Source organism: Danio rerio, chromosome 4, assembly GCF_049306965.1.
Source record: "Danio rerio strain Tuebingen ecotype United States chromosome 4, GRCz12tu, whole genome shotgun sequence".
Lineage (NCBI taxonomy): Eukaryota > Metazoa > Chordata > Actinopteri > Cypriniformes > Danionidae > Danio > Danio rerio.
Window position 1 is genome coordinate 43,202,383 of NC_133179.1, and position 13,344 is coordinate 43,215,726.

Genomic DNA, 13,344 nt, shown 5'->3' on the forward strand with positions numbered 1-13,344 from the left:
TTTTCGATAAAGTTGACGTTAAATTTTGCAACAACATCCTTCAAAACGCTAAAAGAGTGAGAGTACTTCTACAGAAACACCATGATCTCTCAAATGCCAGAACACATGAGCGACGAGGATGGGATTCGAACCCACGCTTGCAGAGCACAATGGATTCGCAGTCCATCGCTTTACCCACTCGGCCACATCGTCACATACTTTCCTTCTTCTCTGGTGGAGGCCCGACTGTGGCACATAATTGTAAATGTATGTTTCTGCAACTATTTTCGGTCAGATGACTTTCAGTTTTGCCGTATGAACAACAGAGCAAATGAACGACAAAAATGGGATTCGATGGACTCGGCCACCCCGTCATGTATGTACTCACTTTCCTGTTGGGGGCTGGACTACAGCATTTCTGTATGTATTTGCTGCTATTTTCGGTAAAGATGACGTTAAATTTTGCAACAACATCCTTCAAAACGATAAGAGCGTGCGAGTAAAACACCTTCCACGGAAGCACCGGCCTCTTTCAAACGCCAGAGCATTTGAACGACAAGGATGGGATTCGATGGACCCTTCCACCTCGTCATGTTTGTACTCACTTTCATGATGGGGGCTGCAATCTGACAATTCTGTATGTATTTGTTGATATTTTCGGTAAAGATGACGTTAAATTTTGCAACAACATCCTTCAAAACGCTAAAAGAGTGAGAGTAAAAGTACTTCTACAGAAACACCATGATCTCTCGAATGACAGAACATATGAGCGACGAGGATGGGATTCGAACCCACGCGTGCAGAGCACAATGGATTAGCAGTCCATCACCTTAACCACTCGGCCACCTCGTCATGTACTTTCCTTCTTCTCTGGTGAAGGCCGGACTGTGGCACATATTTGTAAATGTATGTTTCTGCAACTATTTTCGGTCAGATGACTTTCAGTTTTGCCGTAGGAACGACAAAAATGGGATTCGATGGACTCGGCCACCCCGTCATGTATGTACTCACTTTCCTGTTGGGGGCTGGACTACGCCATTTCTGTATATATTGGCTGCTGTTTTCGGTAAAGATGACATTAAATTTTGCAACAACATCCTTCAAAACGATAAGAGCGTGCGAGTAAAACACCTTCCACGGAAGCACCGGCCTCTTTCAAACGCCAGAGCATTTGAACGACAAAAATGGGATTCGATGGATTCTTCCACCTCGTCATATATGTACTCACTTTCATGATGGGGGCTGGAATCTGACATTTCTGTATGTATTTGCTGCTATTTTCGGTAAAGATGACGTTAAATTTTGCAACAACATCCTTCAAAACGCTAAAAGAGTGAGAGTACTTCTACAGAAACACCATGATCTCTCGAATGACAGAACATATGAGCGACGAGGATGGGATTCAGACACACGTGTGCAAAGCACAATGGACTAGCAGTCCATCGCCTTAACCACTCTGCCAACTCATCTCGTTTACACCTTTTTCTCTGGTGGAGGCCGGACTGTGTCACATATTTGTAAATGTATGTTTCTGCAACTATTTTCGGTAAGATGACTTTCAGTTTTGCCATATGAACGACAAGAATGGGATTCGATGGACTCGGCCACCTCGTCATGTATATATTCCCTTTCCTGATGGGGGCTGGACTATAGCATTTCTGTATGTATTTGCAGCTCTTTTCGGTAAAGATGACATGAATTTTTGCAACAACATTCTTTAAAACGATAAGAGCATGCGAGTAAAACACCTTTCACAAAAGCACCGGCCTCTTTCAAACGCCAAAGCATTTGAACGACAAGGATGGGATTCGATGGACTTGGCCACTTCGTAATAAAATTTTGCAACAACAACCTTCAAAACGCTAAAAGAGTGAGAGTAAAACAAGTTCCACAGAAGCACCAGGCTCTCTCGAATGCCAGGACATATTAGCGACGAGGATGGGATTTAAAGAGCACAATGGATTACCAATGCCAGCTGCTGAAGGATTGTCCATCAATATTTCACAAATGTTGAAGATGAGAGCCAATCGGAGCGATTCGCTCCAACATTGTTGCCAATCATGTTGCAGCGCCTGAACATTTGCAGCCAATCGCAGACCGGAATTCTCAACATTTTCAACATTTGACCAATCAGAGTCATGGCAATGTTAAAGCTGGGGAAGGAACCGTTCCAAGATTTACCGCTAGGTGTGCAGTCAAACAGGTTAGTCAGATGTCAATCAATTTTCTGAACTGAGCCGAAGGTACACGAAGGAATGACGCGGTCCTCTGGAGGCGGGTCAGAGGTCAAAAAAGTTCAGTGACCATCAGTGATATTCAACGAACAGCATCATTCGACAGAGCACAGCATCGTTTTGCTTAAAGTAAAGGATTTTTTCCGATAGTGATTTCCTAAAAAAGGTAAGAAAAACTACACAATTGCATGAATTAATGTTTTAGTGTGTTGTATTTCAAATTTGAATACTTTAATTCAAAACCTTTTATTTATAGGAAAAAAAATGTCTGAAAAATCTCATAAAGCTATGTCAGACGCTGACTGGATTTCACCTCTGAAAAAGTTTGCCTGCACAGGAGTTTGGCCATCAAATTAGGGCAACAGGCCAGCTCCTCGACAAAAAAAGTGGCATGAGATTTATCAAAGGGTGTGTATTTCGTTTGCATGATATAACGTTTGTTGAAATTTGCTTAACAGAGTAACGTTAACTTGTTAGGCTTCAGTACATTCAGTACAGTATCTGTGTAAAACATGTCATACTTGTTTTTAAATATTAAAGTGTTTTAAATTTCATTTATTTTGAGATTTACATAAAATAATTTAGTAAGTTTGACCGTTTATGAGAGAGATCTCAAAAGGTGGGGGAATGGATTATGAGTGTACACTACACAGCATGTGGTTTTAAGGCCTGAAATGTTCCTGTCCAGTTCCTTTTATTCTTCTTTTCGTTTTTGGAGATACAAACTGTACGATTACATATTAAATAAATATTACACACTTTAGAAACAGTGGTAAATTAATTTACAGAGCTATTGAGTGCTTCATTAAGGGTGTCATTGAGTTATAATTCTTGATTAGTTATAAAAGTTTTTTGTATTGTGTAAAATTATTATATTTTTCATGATTTTTTTCAGATTGAGAAATACCCATTGCCACGAAAAGCATCAACTGCTATAGCTTGGAGAAGGGGTATACGTGTGTGTGGATTTCAAGCATACACTTTTCATCTTCACACAGAAAAAAAATCCTCAATAGGTTTGAGGAAAAGAGAATATGGAGGGGGAGATAAACAACTAAAAAACATGGGTGGGCAGTAAACCAGTTATGAACCAGATGAGCTCTGATTTCTGAATTGCAATTCTGTGTGAAAGGTGTTTACTCATGTGATGAGTTAGTATGCTAAGTAGGGCAACTGACTTTACAATTGTGAATGACAGTGTGTTCTTTGTGAAAACAAAAGATTTTCTGCATGAAAATTGTGCAAAATGCAGAGAATTGTGTGTAGTGTTTTGAAAAAAAGTGTGTTTGAACCTGCAATTTGAATGTAAAGCAGGAATTGTGCTTGTAGTTTAGCAGAGTTGGTTAAGGGGGTTGGCGCATCAGTTACATGTTGTAGTCATTGTGTCTGAAATACAAGTATTTGTGTGTAAACAATTGGAAAAAACTGTAAGAGCCTATCTTTCAGATGTACCTTTCAGGATGATCATTTGAACTCTTTGTCAGTGCCTGAGCCCTTTATTAGCACATTTAGGTTTATTTAGGATAACGTTGTAAGATTAACGTTACCATCTTAATTATAGTGTAATTGTTCTTTTGTTTTGTTTTTTTTAATCCTTTTTTTACTGACTTTTAAACTTTTTTTCAACTTTTCTGTTACAGGTGATATGAGACAAGGACATGTTAAAATGTATGTATTGCATTTTTGACTCAAAAACGCAAAAAGAGGGGAACTTCTCAAACATTATCGTTTGGATTATGGTGGTTGTACAAAAAATGGTACCTTTTCCATGCCTACACAAAGACCTTCTTTGTACATTCAATACCATTAGTAGTTTAAAAGTTCCCCTGGCAAAAATTCATACAGAAACACGATTGGGCAGTGATGACGCAATAGCACCACTTACATTTACTTTTCAGCACTGTAAATTTTCTGAGCCCAGGCCAATAGCACATTTTCTGAAGCACTTGTGTAGTACACATTTGAGTAAGCATGAAAAGATACAGTTTCCCTACAAACATTGCAAGTTTCAAAGCAGTGTTTATGCAACTTTTAATGCACATATTTAGAATTTTACTGGAGTGAATGCGATCTTTCAAGTACTTTGTTTTTTTATTGTTAGATGACTTGCTTGATCCATCAGAATTGAAGGGTTCTGACCCATTCCCATTGTGAGTCATTTTTTGTCTCAGTTTGAGTTTTTTATTTATTTAATTTTCGCTGAATGATTCATATGTGAGTCATTGGGATAATTAGGTAAAAATAAATGCATATTATAAAACACTGAAAGTTTTTTTTTTACCTTACATGCATTTCAGACTGTTGTTGGAGACCCCCAAAACCAAAATATTATATTTTATACGCATAATAGGGGCTCTTCAAAGAACAAAATTCTGCTAGAAGGCCATTCTGCTAGTTAATCTCTTCTCCTATGCATCTGGACTACATCTAGATATAGATAAAATGTGAATTAATTGCAATTCTTGGCAGTGATTTAGAATCTTTACTTAGGAAAGTCTATACTTAGGAATTACTGTTGCTAAAGACAGTAATCTTAATATTCAGAATAATATTATAAATCAATTTCTAAAAGCAAAACCATTCTTAATGATTGGTTGGAAAGGGATGTCTCAATTGAATTATATTAACCAAAAGGGAATTGGTATCTAGATTTGTTTACCCAGCCTCGTCATTAGCTATCCCCACATTTAATAAAATAATACAGAGGAGTGTCATTTGTAATTTTGTTTGGTAAAGTAAGTATCACAACAAAAACAAAAATGACTTGGTTCACAGATATAAAGTAATAATAATAATAATAAATTAATGAACAGGGTTCTAAAAATGCAGTGGCTAAGATCATTTCTTTGTAACACAAACAGTAAATGGCTTAAAGTTACTTCTGCAGTATTTTGCAAAATAGGTGGTTTTGACTTTTTGATCAGATGTGATTTTGTACTGTCTTTGTTTGCAGGTCCTATTGTGCTGAAACTAGCACTTTCCCACAATTTGTCCTCATAAAACATGTTTATGGAACAATCATTTTATTTTATATTGAAATAAGTTTTTATTTTAGGAAAATTAGGTTAAAACTATATATTTTTTTCTATATTGGATATGGTGGATAGCCATGGTGACATTCCTAATTACAATAACTTCTGCTTAAAACATGGTTTTGTTTGTCAACTAAAGAGTTTTACACAATTATTAATGCTTTTCCTAAAAACATAGTATTGATTAGAGGTTTTCTTTCAAACTATTCTGTAATGTTTTCTCTTCCATCTCTGTTTTTGAGTACTTTTTGTTTTAGAGACACAAAATGTAATTATATGTTTTTAAACAATATTCTTATTCAAAGGCTTAATCCTGATTTGCTCAGATATCATTTTATTTTTTTTAAAGATTTTAATTCGCAGGAATTAGAAAAAAATAAGAACAATTTACATTTCTCATCTAATTTTCTCAAAATGAAAGAGTTTCAGTTTACAATCATTGATGTGTATTTATCAAAAGAATTCCTGGGATTAAAATTTGATACTGAAGATAACTCTTGTCAATGTTGTGAGAGTGATATTAAAACCACTGAGCTTATTTTCTACAATTGCATATATTCAAGAGTTATTTTGGGCTCATGTACATGACAGAATGTCTCATGTCAATATCCATGTAAACCATTTTTGTATAAACAAGTTAAATTTGGTGTAACTAAAGAAAATTGTACACAGCATTACCTGATTAATAACCGTTTATGCTTTGGAAAATTCTTCATTCATGAATGTAGGCTTTTGAACCCCCTCTTCTCTATTTTACACGTTATTAATGAACTTGCTATTATGGCTTTATCTCTTAGTACTTTGTCAAATAATAAAGTCACTAAAGTAGCTATTTTTTGTCAGCAAATTCTGACTGTACCCTATAGCCCCTTAACAACCCTTTGAAGCCTTATATTGTGTGTGTGTGTGTGTGTGTGTGTGTGCGTGTGCGTGTATATATATATATATATATATATATATATATATATATATATATATATTTTTTTTTCTATGTTTGTGTCTGCCTATTGTTGTAATTCATTTAGTTCATGCTTGTTTATAAATGTAAGGCTTACTGTGTTTGTACATTTATTTTGAACATTTAATAAAAAAATAAAACAACATAAAAATGAGATCTAGTATATAATCCCAAATCTTTTTTTTTTTTTTTTTGGATTTTCAAAATTATGAAAACGTTGGTGGTATAAAGTTTCTTTTAAAGTGTGACTTTGAGATTAATAGACTCATATTAGGCTGTCTACATACACACACCTAACACACACACCACTTACAGACAGCGCACAATATAATCAGCGCTCATGAGCAGTGCAATATGTATTGCATATAAATAATAATTTAAATGAACAAAAAGCTGAAGTGCTTAAGTAGTCTGTTGATTTCTGAAATTAGAATATAAGCTAACAAATTACTCATGTTCTCATTCACAATAGAAACACTGGGTTTCCCATACACCGATTTATCTGTAGTAATGTGGGAGTTCTCACATGAACATATCTTTAAAGGTAACTAGTTGCATACAGAAATTAAATGGTCTTCATAAAAAACTTGTTCATTTCTTAAATCAGTCCATCAAAATAAATGTATAGTGTTCTGAAACCAAAGTCTTCATTTGTTACCCAAAACCACATAATTATCTAACACATCTGATCTTTTGCAACTGGGAAATGTCATTTTGTAGTCTGAACAGGGTTTAGGGAGTCTGCATCAGTCAGTCACTGTCAATACCTTATGGCGAGTTCACATCACATGAGGTTAGCCGGACTTTCATTCGCCAACAGATTTTATAAAGTGCAGACAAAAGCCCAAAACTGGAGGCAAATCTGTGTTCGGTTACGTGAATGACAATCAATTAATATGAATGATTAAAAACACAATCTAAGGGCGTAGGACAGTTTCTCCTCCCTAATCTTTCTAATTTTCTTCTCATTGTTGACCATTTGAAGTGTGCAATGTGCAAAAATATGGTTATTGGTTCATCATAAAGTTAAAAACTCTTACAACCTGGTACTGCGCTGTGACCCATGATCTACACTACAAAAAAATCTTCACCCCTCCTCAGTTATTGAGTTTAAATCTTCAGGTGTTCAAAGGGTTTAATTTTCAGTAACTTGATATGTATTCAAGAGTTCACACTTGTTTGGCATGCTGTCCCGGGAGAGAGCCCCAAGCTCCGGTGGACAAGGCCTCAATTTTGAGAACTCTGCTCTCCATTGTGAAGCTTCATGTGACTGTTAAGGCTTCTTTTAGATTTAAAGCCTTTTCCACACTCACTGCATCTAAAACGCTCTACTGAATGAGTCTTCATGTGGTTCTTAATGGAGTCTTTGCGTGTGAGAGTCTTTCCACACTAATCACATGTGAACACTATGGTTCCAGTGTGAACATTCATGTGGTTCATGAGGCTAGATTTGGTTGTGAAGCTCCTTCCACACTGAGCACATGCAAACGGCTTCTCTCTGGTGTGACTTATCATGTTTTGTTTGAGTGTGCTTTTAAATCTGAAACTTTTACCACACTCTGTGCATGTGTAAGGTTTCTCTCCAGTGTGAATCCTCATGTGGATCTTAAGGTCTTGCTTTTGAGCAAAACTTTTCCCACACTGTGGGCAAGAAAGAATTCTGCCACCATTGTGAGCTCTAATGTGGGCTTCAAGGGTACTATTTTGCTTAAAACTCTTTCCACACTGAATGCAAGAGTAAGGCTTTTCCACAGTGTGAATTCTCATATGCGCTGCCAAGTTTGCTGATTGATAGAGGCTTTTTCCCACATTGTAGGCATGTGTACAGCCTCTCTCCAGTGTGAATTCTCATGTGCTGTGCAAAGTTTCCTGTAGTATAGAAGCATTGTCCACACTGTTGGCATGTGTAGCACCTCTCTCCAGTGTGAGTTCTCATGTGGACTTTAAGGTAGCCATTTTGCTTAAAACTCTTTCCACACTGAGGGCAAGAGTAAGGCTTCTCCCCAGTGTGAACTCTCATGTGGACTTGAAGGTTGTGTTTTCGAGTGAAACAGTTTCCACACTGAAGACAAGTAAAATTACATGCAGATTTGGATTTCCGAGGTCCTCCGCATGATGAAGTCTTTTCAGTCAGTGTGGGTTTTTCATCAGTTGTTGTTTCTTAGTGTTTCTCAAACTGTTTCTCTTCCGTTTTATTTCAATGATGAGTCTCTTCTTTCAGCAACATCAGGTCTTAAAAAAAAAAAGTGAACTTTAGTATGAAGGCACAAAGCAACAAGCATTAACTGGATGTTTCACCCAAAAATGACAATGACCTTACCATTTACTCTCCGTCATGTGGTTTTAAACATTTCCTTTCTTCTGGAACATAAAGAAAGCCAGCGTTTTTAATTTATTTTAAATATCTTCTTTTGTGCTCAACAGGATTTAAAAAAAAACTAATAAAGGTTTAAAACCACACAAGGGAGAGTGTGATGAGGCATCATGGAACACAGGTCACAAAGAATATGGCAGAGCACTTATATGCAAAATGTAATTTGACAGTGTCCGTTCCTTATTACAGTCCATTCAAAACTGCTTATAAATATGTACAAATTATATCCGTAAAAAAGATATCAGAAAAATAACGAAACAAAGATCAAAACAAACAAACAAACTAGAATATAAATATTTACATGTAGAAATGACCGCTCTTTGCTGTTCAACCTTCCACAAAAAGGTACAGTACACTAGCACTATTTGCCTCCCACTGCAAAAGACCCCCTTAACAACCAACTGGTCTGGCTTTTAGACTAAATGTCCTCTATTACTGGCTTTTATACTAGATAAAATATTGCACCTTTATAGATGATCACATACATTACATTCAGATCATCTCCAGTATCATAACAGGTGTATTCAACAATACTATTATTATGTATTTTCTTATTTCGCTGGTTTTGTATTACAAGCTCTCCCCAAAAACAGGCAACATTAAGGCAATCCAGTTATCTGAGTTATCCCGCATGCGCGGTGTTGAAGTTCAGCGTTATCAAGCTTTCTAGGCAGCTACCGGAGTTTGCCAGTTGCTTCCCGTAACCTGGACTGCAACACCACACAACAACGAAAGATGAGACATGAAACTTGCAATAGTTCAATAAATATGGATGTGTAACCTATTTGGTGTCTGTGTGTGTATATTGGGAACATCAACAGATGTAGTGACGAGTGAATGAATGTGTGTGTGTTTTATATGCCAAGATAATATTATCCCAACCTTTGTGTGCACCCAAGGGTTGAGAATGGTAGAATCACTGATGGTTATTAGACTGTGTGTAAATGAAATGATGTCCTGTAATGATCCTGAGAAAAATGAATAAATGTTGAGGCAATTTTCATTTCTGGGTGAACTATGCCTTTAAAGCATGAGTCTCAAACTTGATTCTTTGAGTGCTCTGCCCAGTTTTGCTACAAACCCAATCAAATACAGCTGATCCAGCTGATCAAGGTCAGACTACTACAGACTATTTTAGACATCCCAAGTCTCCCGGAAGTTCCAGGAGTCTCCCGCATATGCATAGGGACTCCGGAGTGCCCGCAAACAAATGATCGATTGATAATCTCCAGTAAATTGTGTGTGTGTCCCCGGTCCTCAAATATGTTGCACACCCCTCTCCAATGCATCCCTCCCTGCTCCCTGCCTTAAATGCAAATGATCAAATGCACTCGCTCTAGATTACTCGTGTTGTGTTTCCTCATGTGCATCCACCACTCGATTTTAACATTTTTAACCTGCTTGGAAGACCCGTTTGAGACAAATCCTGCATGTTCGTAGCAAGTGCACACAATTCACACTTATATTTGGGAGTTTGCATTATGTATATAACTTATGCAAATGCATAATGCCACGTTTGCTGTAAACTGGAGTGATGAGGAGATGGCGAGATGACATACTTTGCTACCTGTTTTCCTTCATTTGTATTTTTGTCTTTGTTTTCTTGCCTTTGTGCATGTCCTGAGATATAGCTGAAGACCTACATGATGACATTTTATATACCCGACAAGATGCAGAAATGCCATCTAAAAAGGGTTTCCTGCTGTTTGTCCAATTTAGGGACAGTGACAATGTAAATATAGAAATAATATTATTAACCCGTGGTTTGGGAATGTGAACCATCTGTTAATGAACACCCAGGATTATTTGTTATCCCAGGTATAGCATGAGCAGTGTGGAAGGTGATTACAGATAACCCAGGCTTCTGTTTATCCAGAGTTGGAATGACCCAGGGTTAACCAATTTTTGCATATCATCAGCATGCTGTAATCCATTTCTTAAGCAGCAAAAGTCATTTTTAGACTTGGTTGTTGGCCAGTTGTAGTCAGTGCAATGCTAATTGTTATTGTTCCACTATAATTTGTTCATTTTGCCTCATGTCGTCCCACAACAACATCATATAGTTTAGAATACTGTACCATGTTTTATAATAATTAATTAATTATTTTAGTGTCCATTTCATTCAGCATATTTAAAATTGGGGGCATCCACATTTTTTGACATTTTAAACCAGAAAGAAATTTTAGACTCATAAGGCTACAGAATTTTTCAAATGGCCCAGATGGAAAAAGATTTTTTTTGCCCTATCAACAAATATTGTAATTTAATACATTTAATAATAAAATAATAATAAAAAATAATAAAATATTTTAGATATTTCTGAGCAAAAGCTTTTAAATATTGTGTAAATACAAGCAAGCTTTACCTGTAACCACACACGTTTTTTCCAACATAAACTTTATTTAAAACAAAATAATAAAAATGTTTTAAAAGTTTTAAAAACTATGATAAAATAAAAACAACTTGCAACAATCTGTCCATGTCGACGTCCTCAGCAGTGAATACATGCACCGCATTTAAACAAATGTTATTGTGAGGAAAATAATTAAATTATTATGATAAATAGAGTTAAAAAGACCTTTTTGAATTGAAAGTTGAAAGTTTTATTGAGATGGATTGTTGTTGATTGTATGGGTTTTGGCCAGATTGGGTAGCAAAACATGAACAATTGAAAATGAAGACTTGTTTAAAAAAAGATTTAAGACCTACAACACAATATTTTAGTAAATTTAAGACTTTTAAAGGCGTGAAATTTGGATTTTGGAATTTACGACATTTTAAGGAAAGCCTATTTAAAATAGCAATTAATAACAATTAATTATTTTAGTGTCCATTTCATTCAGTATATTTCAAATTGGGGGCATCCACGTTTTTTGACATACTTTCAAGAGTTCCCACTTAGATATGCTTGGCACTTATAGCAGGTTTGGCATGCTGTCCCGGGAGAGAACCCTGAGCTCGGAGATATTTGAGCCCAGGGCTCCCGCCCGGTCTAGAAGCATATCAGGAGAACCGAGATCAGGTAGGTCTCGATCGCTCCCCCTTTAGAAGGGGAGAAAAAGGAGGAGATGGGGTGGAAGGGGTGATTCTTCCAAAATGAAGATAGTTTCTAATAATTTAAGCCCTCAAACTCCTCTATATTGACTTATCAGCCCCCAACACCTTCTGATACTCCGGAGACACCCTGTGTAAGAGTGACTGGGAGTTGATCTGGGGGATACCTGTGGAGCAAAGAACTGCTATAAGCATCTCTTAAATCAGAATCGTGTGACAGGGCGGTTGTGTCATCTATAAATGGGAAGAAGAGGGGGGGTGCAGAAGGACTCAGCGACTCAGCTATAGCGGAAGTACAAATGATAGTCAGCATTGGAGCGTTATGAGTGCTAAATATTGTCAATAGTGATATGAAGAGTAAATGGGGGGAGGGTGGTATATGTGAATATGGTATCAAGAGTGTGGGCTGTATAGGCAGAAAGTATCTTTGCGAAGAGTGTAAATGCATTAGGAATGGATGAAGAGTGTGATGGGTTGAATGAGGGCAGTTTCAGGAGCTGGCAGTCTTGAACTCTAAAATGGAAAACAAGAGAGAATTAGAAATGAAATCTTAGCAACATGGCACATGTACAGCAGACATGATTAATTGTATTGGCTGATATTCGTGGGAGGAGTCTTCATAAGTGTATGGATGATTGTGAATGGAAGCGCCTTTGTTAATGCATGTTCCAATACTTAATGTCACAATGTGCAAGGGTTGTAGAAGTGGGCATTTGTCCTCCTGCAGGGTGGTAATTAGAAGGAGAACTGAGCGTATGGGGCGTTTCTATGCTGGAAGTCCAGGAAACCTCTTTGGAGAGCTGGTGAGATGATGATGGAGTGGAGTTTAAACCCCTTACTGATATAGAAGTTTTTAAAACTCGAATGTATTTAACACAAAGTATAAGTATGAAAAGCTACTCCATGGCCAGAAATGTCCTCCTCTTGTTTGATGCAGTCGAGCAGGAAATTGTTTTCTTACTGTCATTATAAATTGACTGACATTCAGGTGTATTGATATGAGAGTCACAATTGGCGTGATACAAAAGGGTTACTGCTTGATGTGTAGGTTGTCTATCACTTGCTGGGTAATACTCATTTCAGAATTTTTTTTTTTTTAATATATGTATATATAATTATTAATCAAATGTAAATATATCAACTGCCTACATCAAACTTAAAAACGATGTTGCCACTTAATAGGAACTGTGTGAATGTAATGTTTATCATGGCTTTACTCCATCCATGATAAGTAACATGTCTGTAATCTCAACATGATTAATTGGCCGGAATCAAAGTCTCTGCACGCAGTCCATTCATGAATTTGTCGGGAGAGAAGGCGGGACCGTCTCCAGTTTTGGAAAGCTCATTGGATGGTGATACTTCCCCTTTAAGCTATTGGCTCCTTGGAGTCACGGTCAAGAGTTCAGAGTGCAAAGGCCGGCGGCCATTTTGTAGATCAGATCGCTACAATGTTTATGCGTGAAAGTATGGCTCCACTCTCACCAGCAGCTGGTTTGGATATCAGTGCACCTTTTCATGGATGTATATCGACGAATGAAGGTGTTGTGGACATATGTTTATGGATTAGATTGCCTTGTCATTTGCCTTCGAACTATTTCAGCTGTCGAAATGTTATGGATCTGCTGACCAGCGGGAGGCTGAGAGGTGAGTTCTTCATTTAAAGCGTTCTATTCACGCTGATCTCGCCAGACTTCCCTTTAAAGCATGCAC

At 37.0% G+C, this 13,344-nt stretch overlaps 2 protein-coding genes and 2 non-coding genes across 4 annotated transcripts in view; 1 reads left to right on the forward strand and 3 right to left on the reverse strand.

Moving 5' to 3' along the window:
* Window positions 1-13,344, forward strand: part of LOC137490932 (uncharacterized) — a 137,504-nt gene that overhangs the window by 32,681 nt on the left and 91,479 nt on the right. The gene's annotated exons all lie outside the window — the stretch shown is intronic.
* On the reverse strand, window positions 111-192 carry trnar-gcg (transfer RNA arginine (anticodon GCG)). Its single transcript has one exon. It is a non-coding gene; the product is annotated as a tRNA-Arg (tRNA).
* Window positions 750-831, reverse strand: trnas-gcu (transfer RNA serine (anticodon GCU)). The gene has a single exon. It is a non-coding gene; the product is annotated as a tRNA-Ser (tRNA).
* On the reverse strand, window positions 7,308-8,496 carry LOC108183700 (uncharacterized). The gene is given in 2 exon segments (XM_073947873.1): window positions 7,308-8,009; window positions 8,011-8,496. Coding segments are annotated over 2 exon segments (999 nt in total). The 5' UTR covers window positions 8,431-8,496; the 3' UTR covers window positions 7,308-7,430.